General features: G+C 41.6%; 1 protein-coding gene across 1 annotated transcript in view; it reads right to left on the minus strand.

Moving 5' to 3' along the window:
* Positions 1–17,561: 17,561 nt before the first annotated feature.
* Positions 17,562–19,818, minus strand: part of LOC126355055 (uncharacterized) — a 212,029-nt gene continuing 209,772 nt past the window's right edge. Inside the window, exons 5-6 of the mRNA XM_050005212.1 lie at positions 19,046–19,533; positions 17,562–18,477 (exon numbers count right to left, since the gene is read on the minus strand). Coding sequence (XP_049861169.1) covers positions 19,380–19,533 — 154 coding nt within the window. The 3' untranslated portion in view covers positions 17,562–18,477; positions 19,046–19,379. The remainder of the gene's footprint in view (positions 18,478–19,045; positions 19,534–19,818) is intronic.

A 19,818-nucleotide genomic window follows, 5' to 3' on the forward strand; every position in this document is an offset into this window, starting at 1 on the left:
TGCAGGGAACAGCACACAGTCCTACACTGGACTGGCTTGTGAGCGCCACTCAACGAAAGAAGTCAATATGCAAATATACTGCTCGGCACGTATTGGGCGTAATATATCACCGTGGACTGTCATAATTATTTCAAACAAAGGTGATGACCTTGAGTGCGAGAGTGTATCCTAATAAATACAAATAGTTGCAAGCTCAGCTTCAAAGTGAAATGTAAAATTACTTATACATTATTTACACTATGAATGTGTAAATGAAATTTAGATGAACAAGTTACAGAGCCTAGTCAAATGCAAAAGACACCATACAGTTTCTCAAACAGTTCTCAGATTGTGTCATCATTGTACATAGAAGATGTCATTTCCTTTTGTTAGCAAAACTAAACGTGAGCTATGCTAAGTATGTAGCTAGATCGTAGCACTGCTAATGTTGTGTGAACTGAAATAAAAAAAATGTGACAAATATGCACAAAAATAACAGCAGATGTACGTAAAATTTAATCATAATCTACATGGCTAAAATTTGGAAAACTACATAATATACTAACTTCGGTATCTTCGTATTTCATCAGGCATCAATACAAAGTTTATAGTCGTGCGGGAAGTGCATGTGAAGTCTGCATGGCAAAGTGAATTATTATATTCGTCTTTGTGTAGCACGTACCTTTAGCGTTTTGTCTGGCGATTAAGCATTTTTTGAGTTATGGCACAGGCACATTTTGTGATCAGTAGTTGCGAAGACTGGTGGTGCATTTTTGATATTAGTAACATTTCACATATTACATTGATCTTTCATTGTCTTTTAGCCTTATGTATCTCTTGTTGAAAAGCAAGTCATCTGAATGTCACCGTTTAGCGAGCAACTGCTTGTGACATAAAAAACGCGTGTGCAGTGGCAGTTGTGCTGGTACCATTTATTTATGTTTACTGCAGTATACTGTGGTGAGGACCTGTGATGGTTCACTCTAACCTCTTTCATTTTATTGAGTTCACGATTCATTGATCCGTCCCTCGTGGGGATATATCTAGAACAAGTGCAAATTATCCATTTGCATAACTGTATTAGTTGCTTAATTACCTCTTTCGTTTTATTGAGTTCACGATTCATTGATCCGTCCCTCGTGCGGATATATCTAGAACAAGTGCAAATTATCCATTTGCATAACTGTATTAGTTGCTTAATTACCTCTTTCATTTTATTGAGTTCACGATTCATTGATCCGTCCCTCGTGGGGATATATCTAGAACAAGTGCAAATTATCCATTTGCATAACTGTATTAGTTGCTTAATTACCTCTTTCATTTTATTGAGTTCACGATTCATTGATCCGTCCCTCGTGGGGATATATCTAGAACAAGTGCAAATTATCCATTTGCATAACTGTATTAGTTGCTTAATTACCTCTTTCGTTTCATTGAGTTCACGATTCATTGATCTGTCCCTCGTGCGGATATATCTAGAACAAATGCAAATTATCCATTTGCATAACTGTATTAGTTGCTTAATTACCTCTTTCGTTTTATTGAGTTCACGATTCATTGATCCATCCCTCGTTATGATATATCTAGAACAAGTGCAAATTATCCATTTGCATAACTGTATTAGTTGCTTAATTACCTCTTTCACTTTATTGAGTTCACGATTCATTGATCCGTCCGTCGTGGGGATATATCTAGAACAAGTGCAAATTATCCATTTGCATAACTGTATTAGTTGCTTAATTACCTCTTTCACTTTATTTAATTCACGATTCATTGATCCGTCCATCGTGGGGATATATCTAGTACAAGTGCAAATTATCCATTTGCATAACTGTATTAGTTGCTTAATACTGATCAGGATCAGGCTGCCATTATCAATGAGTTGCAGAACAAAGGTATGGAATTACAAGTGAAGTTGAATGCATTAGCACAGAGCACCATTCGATTTGGTGATAATGAGCTGGTGGTTCTCGTGAGAATATGGGTGAGGTTAACTGGAAGATGAGAGGGAGTATTAGTAAGTGAGTAGGGCACCATTTTGCTGAGGTATCCAACCCAGTTTTGCCGACATTATGTGGTGCTGATAGACACTCAATCGAGAATGTTCAAGAAATACATTTTTGTGGTCTTATTTTACCTGTAAAACCTATGCCAGTGTTCTGAAGACAGAGAATTCAGTAATTTTTTAAGTTTTAATTCTCTTGTCTCGTGGTTGTTTGAGCCAAATGATTAGTTCCATCTTGTATGATCTTAGTGCAGTGGGAGATTTATGAAAAATGCCTGTATGGCAGCGACTGTCAACGGGACCAATTATTTCACTGTACAATCATGATTTTGGCCTATGATCAGTTTCAAATATCATGATGTTGGACATGATTTGATTCCTTTGAACGAAGTCATTGTTGAAACATATTAAACTTGGTAACAGGAGTAACATCTGGACTATCAATTAGGCATTTTACCAACAGCGTTTCATATTTATGTCTCATAAGTCTTTAGTAAGTGAGAGTGCATCTGCTTTGCTTTCGAGAGAATTTAAGAGATTTTGCTTTCAGAACTGTACATCATATATCAGGACCATTCCATATTACCCTCAGCCTCCTTTCGCTGGGAGGATGAATCTTAATCTGAAGTGTGGTCTAATAACACTTCATTCTCAACCTCGGACAAAATGGGATAGGCGTATTCCTCGGTTGAATCTAGCATTTGGCACCGCCGCTCAAAGGGTCCATAACATGACCCTGGCACCTTTAATGTTCATTTATTCTACCAGTTTTCTCGTGTCGAATCTTTGGACAATGAATGGTCTCCTCTCCAATCGCCTAGCTTCTGAAGCTATTCAGACTAATTTGAGGGGAGCAAAGATTAATACTGACCATGCACGTTGCAGGGTAGGCACCCTGCCATGTTGAATATTGGAGATGTAGTTTTCACTGAGAATTTCTGAGCCCAAGTGAAGGCTGAAAAGGAAATGTCATACAAGTTGTTACCCAGTTTGTGGGACCTTGTAATATTGTAAAAGTACCTACATCAGTTAGCCATCCGGTTGAGGAGCAATTCACAGGTGAGATGCTACGAGTACCACAAACCATGTTAAGACTGTCTCTAGAAAAAATTTTGCAGATCCCACTCCCAGGCTCTTTACGAGGGTCAGTCAAAAAGTAATGCCTCCTATTTTTTTTCTACGTTTAATTGTCAGGAAATTTAAATGCAATTACATAGGTTGAAAACCACAACATTGAGGATCATTTTGTCATTTTTCAATGTAATCTCCGCCCATCTCTACAGTTTTGGTCCATCTTTGAAGAAGGGCATGCATCCCAGCACGGTAAAAATCACAGCTCTGCTTCCTAAGCCATTGACGCACGGATGTTTTGACGGCCTCCTCATCTTCAAAATGAATCCCACGATGAGCTTCTTTTAGTGGCCTGAACAGATGGAAGTCTGATGGTGCCAGGTCAGGGCTGTATGGGGATGAGGCAAAACTTCCCATCCAATTTTGACAATCTCGTCAGAGGTGTGACGACTGGTGTGTGGTCTTGCATTGTCATGCAAAAGAAGAACATCTGCCATTGATTTTGTTGGGCGAACTCGCTGAAGACGTGCTTTAAGTTTTTTGAGGGTTGTAACGTATTGAACAGAATTTATTGTGCATCCCTGCTCCAAAAAATCAACCAGAATCACACCCTCTGTATCCCAGAAAACTGTTGCCATAACTTTCCCTGCCGATCGCACAGTTTTGAATTTTTTCTTCCTCGGCGAGCTTGTGTGACGCCACTCCATTGACTGCCTCTTTGATTCGGGTTCAAAAAAATGCACCCATGTTTCGTCCCCGGTCACAATTTTTTTTCAGAAACTCATCTCCCTCCAAACGGAAGCGCTGCAAGTGTTGGGAGGCTATTGTTTCCCTTGCCTCTTTATTCTGATCGGTTAACATTCTTGGAACCCACCGTGCACAAACTTTTGAGTACCCCAATTGTTTAATAATCGTGATCACACTGCCTTTACTAAGAGAAATAATGCGACACACTTCATCTGCAGTCACCCGACGGTCACCACGAATGATGTCATCAACTTGCTGAATGTTGTGTGGAGTCACTGCACTCACCGGCCTGCCGCTCCGCTTTTCGTCAGTCAACGGTGTTTGCCCTTCAGCTTCCTTACAACGACGAACCCATCGTCTAACAGTGCTGACATCCACTGTCACAACACCATACACCTTCTTCAGTCTTTCATGAATGCGTATGGGCGTTTCACCTTCTGCATTCAAGAATTCAATCACACAACGCTGTCTCAAACGAACATCGATGTCGGCCATCTTACAAACTTCTGCTGTGCTGCCACCTATTGACATAGAAAGTTACTACTGCAGTGGATTGCAGAAGAAGGTTTGAGGAATGGCGCCAAATTCAAATTTTTCACTTAACTTAATTTTTTTAAGTAGAAAAAAAATGGGAGGCATTACTTTTTGACCGACCCTCGTAGTTTAGTGAGGTTGGGAGAAATTGAACTGTACCATCTTTTATTGATATTGTACATGGTTATGCTCTTTTAGTTTTTATCGAGCAATTGCTCCAAATGTGGTGTCCGAGAGGTCACACGTGGCGACATCCAAGTAATTTGCATGCAAACTGGGCCCGCAGGGTGACTCTCTGTCTGCAAGTCAAGAAGGAAGGTTCCAAGCTAGAAACAGGAACACGGTATCCATTCCGAGTGGACAAGCTGAGTGGGCAACCCCAGAGCAGCGCGTAACCGAGTCCATGAGGCTGGTGTGGCGGCTATGTGAGTGTGCTGACGGGAGGCGAAGTGGGCAGCTATAAATCCGGTGAAGGCATCGTTGAGTCGTGGGGCGTGGCCAAAGAAAGACGTGTCACGAATGGGTGGCGTATGTGAGTATAAATGCATAAGACTGCATAAGATGTACATGTAGCCAGGGCACTGGGAAGCAGGAGAGGTTGCGTTTTTGTGGCAAGGGACCCTGGACCTACATGACCAGCTACGACAGAATGTTCTGGAAGGACGACAGGACACGGGAGGCGAGCGTGATCGCGGGGGATTGCATCAGACGAGCCTGTATAAACAGGGCCGCTGGTGCTGCTAGGAGATTCCTTCGACAGTTGCCTCAGACGCTGGACCTGAGTTACTCTGCCCTCGAGACTGGACAAAGTTTCTCGTGGGGTACATGCAGAACTGGCCAACTTATGTGTTGGTGCCTCTAAGGGTTTGGCAGTGGTCTTATCCTACCTCTTGTTATATCTCGGTTATTTTATCATAAGTATACGTTCTTTATCCCACCGAGTTCCCTCATCAGCAAAGAATTGTTTTCCAGCACCAGGACTTCGAGCTGGACGAGCCACCTTATTACTGGATTTAACGTCTAGCTCCCATCCTGATCCGCTCGTAGGAAACTACAGACGCGTCAGACTGGTGTGTCAGTTACCAATTCGAGCATTCTCTAAACTACCAAAACGAACTGATCTTAGTGAGCTGTTTTCAGAAAATTTCTTGTTGCTGTTCACTTGCACCGCAGAGCGAATTTTAACGTCCGATCTAGTCTGGTTTAGTGCTATTTACCGTAACTTCACTCTCTGTTCGACTGCAATTGGTTTTTTACTTCGTGTTTGGTATTGGTGCCAAGGAAGTTAAAAAACGTGAAATATATTTGTAGATGCGAATACGGACAACCATTAAGCGTATAATGAAAAGACGACAATGAAAATTTGTGCTGTACGGGAACTCCAAACCGGATATCCCGCTTGACATGCGCGCTCGCCCAAGCGGCTTTGGTTATCCATGCACGGCTCACGACCAGACCAAAACTTCCATATGACGTCGTTCATGCGTCAGAATCTGCACCCATACACAGTACGTAATTCCCGTACAGCGGAAGGACATTTAAACTGAAAGTCGCTTCCTGGTATCGGCGGATTAAATGCGATATTGCAGTGTCTATCTTGTTAAGAAGTACGATGCAAAGTTCCTTCGGACGTGCAATGCTAGTCAATACTGTACCTTTTTCTTAATTTTATTCGACTATGCTTCCGTCATCACCGACGTTTCTTGAAAGTTTCAGGCTGGCTTCTGGATACGGACAATGCAACGTGTAATCCTGTGAAACTTCCAAGAGGTACCCACTTTTGTTCACTAATTATTGTGCATTTGTTTAATGTGTTATGTTTAAGAAGTACCAATGACTCGCCGTTTGACCAGCATCCTGTAGAATGAAAGATCCCGTACTGTGAACTGGTGTCTGGTTTGGGTCCTGCCCGCACTCGATTGATTGAAGAAGGAAGCTATGTGGACACCTGTTGTTATTTATAATGGTGTTGTAATCTTTCAGGAAATCATTTGTATTTTGTTACATAATGAACGCTGTGCTGGTTTATTTTAATAAAATTGTTGATGTTCCAGTGATGTTTATTTGATGGCCTAGGCCTTTCACTTCTCAAGTACACACTTGTCTGACCACTAACATACTGAGACCATAATGAGGCTATTTTCATCACTGTCTGAAGGAGTGCGTCTTAAAATTTTTTAAACAAAAATTCGCTGCAGCTGCTCTGAATGGTTTCCCCATTCCATGCCCTTATTTTGCTCATAGAATGTTTTGTTTTACTGAAGGTAAGCCGATGTGACAAAATGTTGAAAGAGATCAACCACGTAATTTGTGAAAATACTTTCCAACTGTGACATAATCTCATTAAGAGTAAACAGTGATACATCAAAACTCACCTTAATTTCACTTGGAATGAATGTGAAGGATATTAATTTTTCAATAAAAGATCATAATCCTTCATGTAAGAGTCTGTTTTTCATATAAACGTCTGTAAAAGCTTGGGGCTAAGTGTTTGGCAATCTCGTAGGTCGGAGAGTCAATAGCGCTAACAATGGTCTTAAGTGAATGCGAGGTTTGTGAAACTTATAAACTATATAGCTTTGGTGGCTATGCTTCTGACCTGATGAGGCTCTTATTGTCAGAGGGAAAAATCTAAGTCTTTTATTAGTTTATTTGTTAGTCTAAGAAGAGAAATTGTTGGGTCATCCTAAGCGCTCTATATATTCCTGATTATAACATGTCCCTAATTTTACTGCAATGGTCTTCTTTCTTCTTTTGTACTGGAAAATTTCCCCTCTCTACAAAAATTACCGCCCACCTTAACCCTGGAACACTAAAGGGGAAAATCTTTACAATGCTACTATACTATCGTAAGTTTTACGACTCCATATTTCACTCAAAATACACCATAATTTAAAGTTCATACACCAGTTAATTACAATTCTAAGATCCACAGTGGTATGTCACATACAGAATAAGTACAAAATGTCCTTTTTTACACCCTATATTGACGATACCAATTCGTTAACAACTGCAGTCGTAGAGTTACGATTGTTGAAGTTAAGAAACACACATTAGTCTCTAATGACCTGGATATCGACCGGATATTAAACCCTACTACTGCTTTATTCTTTCCTTAGGGAAGAAAATAGCAATTTTCGTCTGAGCAACAAGGATAAATCGGCAGTAGCAGTACATGCATTGGAGCCAGGGAGCCACCACGTTTTTATGAAGTTTGAATCTTTACTATGCAATGCAGGGAGAGTCAATAGCAATTCAAAACACAAAAATAATTTTAAGAGAAAAAGAAGGAAGTTTGGCGTTAGACATGTTGTGGTCAGTACTGCTAGGTAAACCTCCATAACACTTGTCGAAACGACTCCGCGATCTTAGGTAGTATACTATGACGTCACGTACCGACCGTTGCCTGGAGAAACAGTTCTGACACCTGAAATCGTCTGAAACTGTAACTGCTGTCTGAGTTCCTATAGCCTCTGATGATGTCTCCAACATTGGAAGACGAAACGTTAGGCTGAGACATATGCCTTGGAACAGGACCTATTGCTCATAAAACAAATATCACCAAAAACGCAAATACCGGCCGTTTAAAAGTCTGTATGCATTAAAGCTGTTGGTGGTGTGACTGTGAAGTGAAAACACAAAGGAGTAACCACAGACAAATCAAGACCCGGCAGATGTCATGTATAGAGGGACAGGTACCACCGAGCATCGGAGGGGACGATAGTAAACAATCGCATTAAATCAGTGGAAGGAACCACTCGTGAGTTTCACAGTGCTTCCGGTACTCCCGTTAACACAAAGACCCTGCGTATCTAGTGAAAAATAATCAGATAGAATGTTCGGGCAGCTCTTCATACGCAATACATTTACGTAGTCAGTGCTAAGCAGTGTTTGAGGTGGAGTAAAGAGTAGCGCCACTGGACAGCGGATGACTTGGAACGAATGATTTGGAGTGAAGAATCATGCTATACCTTGTGACAATCCGACGGAAAGGTTTGTGTTTGGTGAATGCCTGTATAAGATTACCCACTATCATGTGTTGCGGCAACAGTGAAGTATGGAAGACGTGTTCTTACAGTGTGGCGTTTTTTCTCGTGGTTAGATTGTAGAACACGTATTATACTTAAGATAACCCTAAATTCTAAGGAATATAAATACATTTTATTGCGTTGTGTGCAATGTACAGTAGAGGAAAGTTTCGGAAATGGTGGCTGTTCGTATCAGCATGACAATGCACCCTACCCTATAGCATCACCTGTGAGCCAATGGTTTGTGGACAATAACTGGACTGAAATGAACTAGTCGGGCCAGAGTCCCGATATGAATCCAGTGGAACACCTTTGGGGTGAGTCAGAACGTTGACTCACTCCAGACACCAGTATCCAACATCACTGTCGTTCTAGTTCTGGCATTTGGGGAGGAATGGGGTGCCACTCTTCCATAGATATTCAAACAAATCCTTGAAAGTGTCCCCAACGAAGTTCAAGCCTGCATAAACGTGAAGGATGGAAATGCACCTCATTAATGTTGACTAACGTGTCTCCAAATACTTTTGATCAGAGAGCCTATATTTTCATGCCACTGCTTAATAACTTGGCGTTTGAAACTCGTGGCCAAGAAAGCAGATCACTGTCTCTGTGGGCTGACACAAGACTCTTCAGAGTGCCATGCAGAAGGGGATATTCTTTTGCATGAAGCTACAGGCAGGCTGTGTTGGTACAGAAACAATCGCCGCCCAGGTCTTATGGCAGGACGAATTACCTGTGTATCCAGCCTTGACGCCGCTGCCAGTGCTTCTATACTGCAATCCATCGAAGTATCGGAGCTAGACTGTAGCAACGGTGACCCAATTACCACACACCCGTGCCTGGTGCCGTGCCACTACAACAGCCTATGGGATGAAGAATAAAGTATTGTCAAAAATGGGGTGGAACGAGTCTTCATAGATACAGCACACTTCCGCTGTGCAGAGCCTGTGATCGTTTGCTGCCAGCTCCGAGAGGTACTCCAAGCCAGTCATATAGATGTGGGTCATCCAGCCTGGTATTATCAGACTCCAACTCCGTCCCAAGTGAAACTATGGGTTGTACTTAACTCTAGATGTTGCCGAGCTGAACTCGTGCCTCGAGCTAGAACACCACTTCCTGACTTCTGCCGTCTTCAGGTTCCTACATGGGAATTCATGGTTCATACCTGGGCCTGAGTAGCTGCCAGGACACCACCTGCCATATGTGGGCACTCTGTCTTGATTCTGACGCCTCTGCAGGCCACTTTCTCTGATCTCGCCGATCCTTCACTGGCGTCTCAGGTTCGCCTCCACACTCAGGACTGCACTGAACCAAGAATCTCCACCAGCCTGTATTGCTACCTTCTATAAGGCCCGTCATTGCTGTGTGCTGGCCTCCTGCTGGGGGCCTGAAGCTGTGTTTTGCTCGCCAGAGTGCTTACCATGTAACTTCACACTGCTACCTTCTGTTGGACTGGGTGGCACTGTTTGCCACCATTCCATTAGGCCACATGCTGAGTTCAACACCCTCCCCGCACTTGAGGGCGGACTTACATCTGTGGGTGCTGAGTGCAGGAAAACACCAATAGGACTGCTGTACCTTACACAATGAATAAACACACTACTGCTTATCATTTGTATGATATGCTGTCAACCACACTGCACTATTTACCTACTGCACTGCCAGTCTTCTGATAGCATCATCACAACCTGTAATGGAGTGCATAAATGTACCAACCATCTTGACCCCATGTACAACGAGCGCCAGAAGTGGCCATTGGATTTTGGCCTACGAAGACAGCGTCCTCAGCAGGGAGGAGTGAAACAAAAATGTTTTTCCACTTTCGTATTTGTTTCGCCCGGATTGACGGATGCGTTTTAGGGTCAAACTCGTTTGGATAGATAAAGACACGGATTTAAGACCGCTTAAGAGGCAGCTAAAGGCTGAATAGTGGGGTATACGGCCAGTGAGGTAACCAGAATCTAATCGGTTATAGAGCGCCCTGTATGGAAACAGTCCCAAGGACCCGTTTGACATGACATGGGTATGGGCATTACGCTACTGTCGTGAATCAAAATGGCTACTGTTTAGGTGCAAAGACGAAGAATAATAAAGTGATGTGAAATACTTAAGGACTAAACTAACTTTCGCATGATGTGCCAGTGACAAGTAACACAGAGCTTCGAAACTTGGGCCACTAAAAGAAAGAACTGCTACATTATAGTACAGACGGTAACGGAAAGAAATAGCCAATAGGACGTGCAGATACGACATTTTTATCAAAGACAGTAATTAAAATGAAGTCACCACGATTGATGATGGTCCCTTGGACTTTACAAAAGGCGGAACATGGTTTTTAACAAAGTTTATGGTCGGCACTAACGGCACATCAACCTCTCCACCTGCGCTGTTCAGTGCGGTCGCGTATTGTCAAGTACAACAATGAAATGAAAAATCTTACATGGTGAAGGATTACAGTGTCACAATAAAGATGACCTTAAGTGAACCATAGTCTAAGATTTAGTAGCCACTATGCTCATGAAACCTTATCCCTACCCACAACATAACGCCTGGGACACCAAACGATCATGTTGGACAATGCCATGTGTACCCTCATAGAGGATGGGAACATGTAATGAACCCAGGAACATTGCCGAACATGACTGTTGGATCGCTATGTAGTACACTGTACCAGGTCTTTCTATTCATGGTCCAAGTTTCATCGATCTATGTTATTTGGCAGTGACACACCAAGCGAAATTAACATTCATCCTATGTATTTCAGTGTTATCGCTAGATACAGTTTCATTGTTCCCATTTTGTGTTTCGCCTGTATTGCATAAATGCTTCGTAATGCCAGAGTGAAGAAGAAGGGTGGCACTTACCCCTGAAGAAGAGGTTGAATCTTTGATAGAGCAAGTATCCTAGTGGAGAGTGAATGCTGTAGACCTCGCATGACCAGTTAGACGTTTTAAAGGAAGAAAATGCGGAACTACATAAGCAGTTAAATGCTGTAAGTGAGAGTAGGGTCTCGTTCTGTTTGGCTGCTCCCATATTATATTCAGCCACAGCTTAATCCTCTTACGGGCAACACAGGAGATAATACACTAGCATATATAGATAACCTATTGATAGCAGGAAAGCTGGGATTTTGGACAGAACCAGTGTTACAGATGACCAGATTGGCGTTGACAGGAGAAGCAAAAACTTATGTTATGTACAATGAGGGCCTAAGAAATACTGAAACATATGACGAACTCAGGAAAGGCCTTATTTAGCGAAACAGGAGGTAAAACAACTGCAGATGCTATCGATAACAATTAAATAAGGTGTTGTAAATGCGAAGTGAGTGTATCGAAAATAGATAGGATATGTAAGGTCAGTGGTGATATCAACCAAGTGATGGATAGTATTGAAACGAATAGGATCGTTCTGCTGGAAGCATAACATAGGGCATTCGATGCATTATAAGGAGACTGCCAGCTCGTATGTCAAGAATTGCGCAAGCAGAATTTCTGAGGGACTACTCTGATACTATTAGTATAGCTATAGTTCAGACGAAATCCCCGTATAGAGAAAACGAAAACAAAAAAACATCTTCGCTCCTGATGTAACTTGCTATTGTTGAGGGCGTTTGGGTCACCAACCACAGTGTAAAAAAAGTGAGAACCTAGAACATTATTAGCAGAAATTGGAAATAAAGGGCGTAACGGAAAGGAACGGAACGCAAATAATTAAATGTTAATCAACAATAGGAACTCCTAACTCGTTAAACAGAGTTCCCAGTTAGTTTTAACGCCAAAAAATGTATCCAGTGACGGAGGTTTGCTTTATTGTCGTAGAAGACGATAGGCAACGTAGAATTTTGTTAGACACAGGGGCTCATGCGTCTGTGGTGAGTGTGAATCTTTGGGGAAGAGGCGGCTAAACGGTCAACGGTATGAGTTATGTAGATAGAGGATAAGGATGTACGATTGCTAGGTTTTCACGTTGGAGCAAAGTAATTCCAGAAAGGTGTGGAAGTTTTGCCTCATGTGGATGAAGAGTACTGTAAAATCCTTGGGGTAGAGTTCATCTACAAGTACCGAGCTAAAATTGGCCTTACTTGAGCAACCGATGGCAAAACTTGGGGGAACATTGTTCAACCTGGAAAAAACTGTGAACAGTAACGTGCTGCCGCAAAGTTCATCTCTCGCACAGGACAAGCCAGTTAAACTACATTAAAAGTTACTACATCTCAGTTCGCGTGATATAGTACTGCAAATTATAGAGAAACTACTTCGGGTGAATTTGGAAACGGCACTACTTTCGAACGTACTCGTATTACAAGAGATAAACCACTAGAAGAAAACGATGAACTATTTAATGTGTGATGTTCATCTACAATAGTATTTATGAATGTAGGAAATAGACCGTGAATGAGTAATGCCTTTTGGTGTGGATACTTTTGGTACTGAGGACGTAAGTTTGTCCAAGGGATAATCAGTTACCAGTTTACATGTTCTAGATGAAGATTATCCTGACAGATCAAGTTTGGATCCTAGCTATGACCAAGCCTTCAGTGTGACTTCATTATGTGTGAAAGTACAGTATTTGGAAAGAATGGAGAAGCAGCAATGGCACGCGTACTGCAAGCCGTATTAGGGTACCCCATTACCTATGACTGGTAACGCGGAAATTCATTATCCAGCAACTTCGCGACGGCATCGAAGAAGAAAGTAACAGCCCATGTGGTGCACTATCATCACAGTTGCTAAAAAATCTTTGGCAGTATGAAGAAATATCGATTCTGTTATGATTACCTGTACCTCAACAGTAAAAAAAGTAGATGCATTTCCAATACTGAATATAATGGAAACCCTGGATGACTAGGAACTATGTAGATATTCCTCCATAGTAAACCAAATTAGTAGATGTCTTCAGTTAGAAGTAATGGCAGAGGACCGATCTTAAAAGATGTTTACGCTTCCTTGGCGTCACTTTCAGTATTGGCGAGTGGCATTTGGGTTGAAAAACGCACCAGTCACATTTCAACGGTAATTGGAAGGCGCTTTGTGGGGCTTACAGCTGAAACGGTGTGTGGTGTTCCTGATAGTATTATCGTGGTTTGAAGGACGTAAAGGAACATGCACAATGGCTGAGGAAAGTTTTTACAAGATTATGTTCAGAACAACTGATCCTCCGCACAGAGAAACGCCATTTTGAATCAAAGGAAGTGAATTATTTGGGACGCTTAATTAGTCAGGATGCAGCAGCCACAGAGAGAAAACTATATACACCATAAGGAGCCTTCCAACACTGCAAGTAATTAAGTAATTGCAGTCTTTTTGGAAAAGGTGAATTACTATGGGAACTTCCTTATGGGATTTGTTGAAACAGCACTGCAGCTCATGCAGTTGTTAAAGAAAGGTGTGAAGTTCCAACAGATACCACAGTGTAAAACTGCGTCTGAAAAATTGAAAGAATTGTTAACAATTAGTTCCATACCGAACTTCTGAGATTACACAAAGGACTTCATTTTGTCACGTGAGGCTATCAACAAAGTGGTGAGTTGCATTTTAAGTCAGGAAGCCGCGCGGGATTAGCCAAGCGGTCTGGCGCGCTGCAGTCATGGACTGTGCTGCTGGTCCCGGCAGAGGTTCGAATCCTCCCTCGGGCATGTGTGTGTTTTTGTCCTTAGGATAATTTAGGTTAAGTAGTGTGTAAGCTTAGGGACTGATGACCTTAGCAGTTAAGTCTCATAAGATTTCACACACATTTTAAGTCAGGGAGTACAGGGGTCGGAACATCCATCTCCTTACAGATCAAGGTAGCTGAACAAAACTGAAAAGAATTAGTGTACTACTGTCAAGCTTAGTATACGGTATGACGTAATTTCACTGCTATTAGTATAGGAAGAAATTTAAAGTTCTAACAGATTATCAAGAATGAAATGGTTGTTGGGATTGAAGGATCCATCACGTAGGTTTACATGATGGAAATTAAAATTGGGTGAGTCTGAGGTTGAAGCGGTTCACAAACCCAGACAGAAACGCAGTAATGCAGATGGACTTAGTCGGAATATTCACGTAGTGTAAACAAAAGATAGTAGGGTTGCTGAGCTGCTGTGAGCTCATTCTGTTGACGCAGACTGTTAACTATTTGCAATGCATCCCAAGTTGGCTATTAGGCTTGTGTAGTAGTCCTTGCCATACTGCAAGAAAAAGTGGTAAAAAAGCACATGATCACGTATTCTCTGCTCATGGAGGGTGTAGAACCACAGACTGAAGAGTAACTGGGCATTGATTGTGGAGAACATGAAATCAAGACGTAGAACAGTATGTGAAAATAAGTGTGCCATGTACACTATGTATGGATTTAAGTCATCAACGTGTGACACTACAGAGATCGTCAGAGGCTAATAAACATTTTGGTTACATAGATATTTTGTAAATTTTAAGTTTTAACAGCAGAACACCACTATGTTCTGACTATTATAGATATTTCTTTTATTATGTCGCAATGACTGCTATTCAAAACCAACAGGCTGAGATGGTTGCACGTGTAAAGGTAAATAACTGGTTATTAAATTTCAGTGTTCAGGAGACGATAGTCACTGACTAAGGCACCAGTTTTATGTCAGAAATGCTGAAGCAGTTACTTCATTTGCTATGTATTCACAAGCTGAGAACTAGCTCATTACATCCACTGGTTAAGAGAACAATATAATGCCTGGTGTAACGATAAGTGAGATGCTAAGCTACTGTGTGAATAACCACCATAATGTTCGGAGGACTTTTTTGTCATTTGTGATAGATGCTCATAATTCAAAAACCCATGACAAAGTGGGGTATGGTAGAAAAATGACTTCACGATTTAAAAATGGCCAAATCAGAGGTAAGGAAACACGGTGAACCTGTGCAGAAGTTCGCAGTAACACTAAAAAAAGTGTGCGGTTGGGTTATAAAAACTAATACAAAGGGCCTTGAGTGACAAGAAAAGATAAGACTAAGTAATGTTAAGCTACCAGAATAAATAGGTGGGTATTGCTGACAAGCTCGTATACCTTGAAGGGTAAAACAAAGAAATTCGTCAGCCAATAGCAAGATTCAAACCATGTTATTTACTTCACGAGTAAATGTCAAGTTATCTACGTATACCATCACTGTACATTCAGGGCATATTCATTTATGGGCACAAGCGATTCTTTGCCGCTGGTATCGGCAGTACTCCATCAATGATTAGCGGGGGTATAGTTGTGGGGGTGGGCACAGACCGTATGCACATTTCCACATGAGTTACGATCACATACCCAGGGACATTATGGAAAGATGTTATATTTTTATATGTTTTTACGCTGTCGTGGCAACGAAGAACGTCAGATGATGGAAACAGGTCTTTTATACATGTTCGGGGGTTTTAGCAGATGTGAAGCTAGACTTGGACAAGAAGCTCATGCAAACACTTTCAGTACGGAAACAGTGGCCAGCAGTGTTCCTGGGAAAGATTGTCTAACCAAATTTTCTGTAATATGCAGTTTCTATGGCCTGTTTATCTAACCCTAAATTTTCTCAAGAATAACTGATAGGTGTAGATGTTGATGTAGATATATTAGCGTGACTGTCACACATCGCTTTGCCATTTTGTTTCAGCTGTGGTCGGAGTAAGTTTTAACTGGTCTCCTGAGCTTGGGACATTTTGTTGGGACTGGAAATTATTCGATTTCTCACCCAAAGGGGGTGGGTCTGGATGGTTTGACAGCCCCATAGGTTCAGCAGAGGGCTTTTCGCGGTATCTCAAAAACAGGCCCAGATGTAGAAGTCTTATTCATTTATGTTTCCTTAGCCAGCCAACTATATGCAAGTCTCACGGAGTTTGGAGTCATTTTATTTTAGCTTCCTATAATTTTCAGAGATTTGCTCTGTATTAGTCCTCGACAATTGCTCATTTGTTTAGATTCTCCATCTGACTTACATTTTGAGACCCCAAATGTCCTGCAACTTCCCTAAGGTTAGGCGACACTTAGATAATAAATTTCTGCGATGTTTGGTTCATTGTGACGAGTTTCTGTTGTGTGCAGTAGTCAAACGCTATGATTAAAGGTATGAGAGAGTTGCTAAGAAGTGCGAAACGCAGGTGTTTTTATAGCAGAGGTAATTGGTGCACAAGTCTTACTTCATCCTTTTCCATGTCTGGAATTGAGTCACTATTCATGATAACTGTGCTGTCCGCTCGGTGTAGGAACATTTTGCATACTTTGCATCTAATTTCCACAGGCACTAAATCAGCTAACTCTACCCTGATAAACGTCTTCTTTACAACGCGAGGAATGTAATTTTCAACTTATTTACCTATTCTTTCGCTTTTCATAGTATCTTAAGGTCACTCGCTGGTAACGTCATTTTCCTTGTCTGCGTCTGGCATGCATGTCCAATTTACATCTGTTACTCTGATAACATTATCAATACTGTTTCTCGGAATATACGTCCTCTCTCGTTTCACAGGATGTCCTCCAGCTTACCTTCTGGTTCATAACGCTTTCTACAGGAAGTCATGAAAGTAGACATATATATTTAATATTTATTGATTAAAATTTATACACAATTAGCATTTTTCACATATCGTTAAACCTAGGTTGATGATAAAATATAGAATGCACGATGACAATAAAATGGTTTATCCTTGGCTACGCTATTTTTATTTAACATTTAGAGGAATACCTTCTCACATAAGTTTGGTTGAATGAACTGAAGAATGAGCTCGTGCCTTTTTAATAGGTATAAATTAGAAAAATGGTGTCTAAACAGTAGCATTCTACCCACAAATTGAAAGCACAGCAACCATACGATTGGAGAACTTACGCTCCTGTACACGAAACCCCAAGTCTCGTTATTGACGATTAACTCGTTTTTTGTCGGTATCCTTTGCCGACGCTACGAAAGCCTCAAGTACTGGTTCTTTATTTGGCCATGGTGTCAGCTGCAGCAGTTGATTGTTGAACCCGATAAGCATGAAACAATCTAGTGTGGTACGAGTTGCAAAATTCGTAGCTCAGTAGCTCGAAAGACCATGATCTACCATTTCACTCGATGATATATACATATATAATCTGTTGACGATATACAAATGATTTGTAGGCTCTGGTCAAAAATACAAAACTATATCTAAACGCTTCTACCAAAAGCGATAACCCATTCTAAAATTTTACATTGAATCTGTTTTGTTTAGAATTAATCCCTCCCCCCCCCCCCCCCAAATAGTAATTGGTGCGACTTTCTTCTTCCTGTTCACTGGGCGGAAGAAATGGAATATGAACTATAAGCTGTGAAAGAACAAGCTGCAATAGTTTCTCAGCTGAGGATTTGATTTGCCTGTTTATACAGATTTTTGTAAAAATGTCGCTATGAGCTTATTCATTCGGTTTCCTTTAAAACAAACATTATTAATGTAAGGAAATAGTAATAAAATATAACGCATTAGAAACTATGTATGTATATACGCGGCAGGAATCTTTGTTATGGGTGTACTGATTTGGGGACAGCTAGCTCATTTTTAAGTAAATGAGTATTAGTGTTCAGCATAAAATTTCAAAGCACGGAGGCGACGAGCTTATTCAATCTTCCATTCAGGTTTCTAAGTTCAACACAGTTCATTATCATCTATATTCACATGTGTTGCCCAAGATAAATTATAATTTTCCTTAACTCCTATTTCTTGCTGATATTCATGCTCCGGAAACATCGACGTGCATTGTCCTATTAGCAGTTTGTCATGATTATATAATATACAGTTTTACATAAACCTAGAAGAAATTATAGGAACATTGAGAACCACCATCAGTCGTACTGATAAAGGCACAGAGTGCTGTGTTGTGGAGGCAGAAGCGGTCTTTAAGTTTTCTGCTCTTCTCGGCAGTAATTATATACCTCTTTTAATGCTCATATAGTCAATTTTTTACGAAAACATAACTCAGAAATAATGCTAGTGAAGCATAAGGGCCGCTGCGCTCTTATCAGATTTTTTTTAATATTGATAAATTCATGACGTATTTCGAGACACGTTTAGAATCCGACTTTTAAAAACATTTAGCTGATACGAAACTCAGTGTTTAAAACCAGATGTACATTTTCAAAGTGAGATCATTTTTGAAACTTCCTGGCAGATTAAAACTGTGTGCCCGACCGAGACTCGAACTCGGGACCTTTGCCTTTCGCGGGCAAGTGCTCTACCATCTGAGCTACCGAAGCACGACTCACAGCCGGTACTCACAGCTTTACTTCTGCCAATATCCGTCTCCTACCTTCCAAACTTTACAGAAGCTCTCCTGCGAACCTTGCAGAACTAGCACTCCTGAAAGAAAGGATATTGCGGAGACATGGCTTAGCCACAGCCTGGGGGATGTTTCCAGAATGAGATTTTCACTCTGCAGCGGAGTGTGCGCTGATATGAAACTTCCTGGCAGATTAAAACTGTGTGCCCGACCGAGACTCGAACTCGGGACCTTTGCCTTTCGCGGGCAAGTGCTCTACCATCTGAGCTACCGAAGCACGACTCACAGCCGGTACTCACAGCTTTACTTCTGCCAGTATCCGTCTCCTACCTTCCAAACTTTACAGAAGCTCTCCTGCGAACCTTGCAGAACTAGCACTCCTGAAAGAAAGGATATTGCGGCGCACACTCCGCTGCAGAGTGAAAATCTCATTCTGAGATCATTTTTGCCTACCACTTCACTAGAGTATTTCACACAGCTGCAGACCATTCTCTTGTGTAACTTGCACGCAAGCCAGTTACTCATCGCACCCATTTGCCGAGCAACACGCACTGCCGGACCTTATGCAGAGTTTAACTCCACTGTTAACTGATTTTGTGTACACCGTAAGTAAGGGCACTAGAAGTCACCGTGGCACTGTCACACGCACGTGGGTTCCCTACGAAGCCGTGCCCTGATTGTCCTGTGGCCGCCTCGGCGAGACAGCGTAGCTAGAGCACGTAGTCTGGACCAGTGCTGCCGATATCACAGAAAAAGTTATTGCGCCGCGTTGAGCGTTGAGCCGGCCTCATGAGCAGGCGCACTCGCAGTCCTCCGGCACGGGGTACGGCACCTTGAGCCACGTGCACCGGTACTTCTTGCGTCGCTTCTTGCGCCGTTCCACCTCCTTGCGCAGCCTCTCCGCCGTCCACACTTTGTTCGTCTCCAGGGACTTGCGCAGCCTGAAACACACAAGAGCGCACTGTTACTTCAACCGCTTCACACTGTAACTTAATGAAGCGTATGAACCCTGCTATACCAGCGAGTATCGATATGTCGCTCACAAAATGAAACGTTCATACAAAAACTATGTCCATAAAAATCATTTCGCACCTGAATATTTATATTCCACTATTTTCGATTAAATATATACACTAATGACCAAAGACTAATAATTTTCCACAGTAATTAGCGCAAAGAACGTGTAAATTGTGATGAAAAAACTTCGGAACACGAAAATGTGCTTA

The sequence above is a fragment of the Schistocerca gregaria genome, chromosome 3 (assembly GCF_023897955.1).
Source record: "Schistocerca gregaria isolate iqSchGreg1 chromosome 3, iqSchGreg1.2, whole genome shotgun sequence".
Taxonomy (NCBI): Eukaryota; Metazoa; Arthropoda; class Insecta; order Orthoptera; family Acrididae; genus Schistocerca; species Schistocerca gregaria.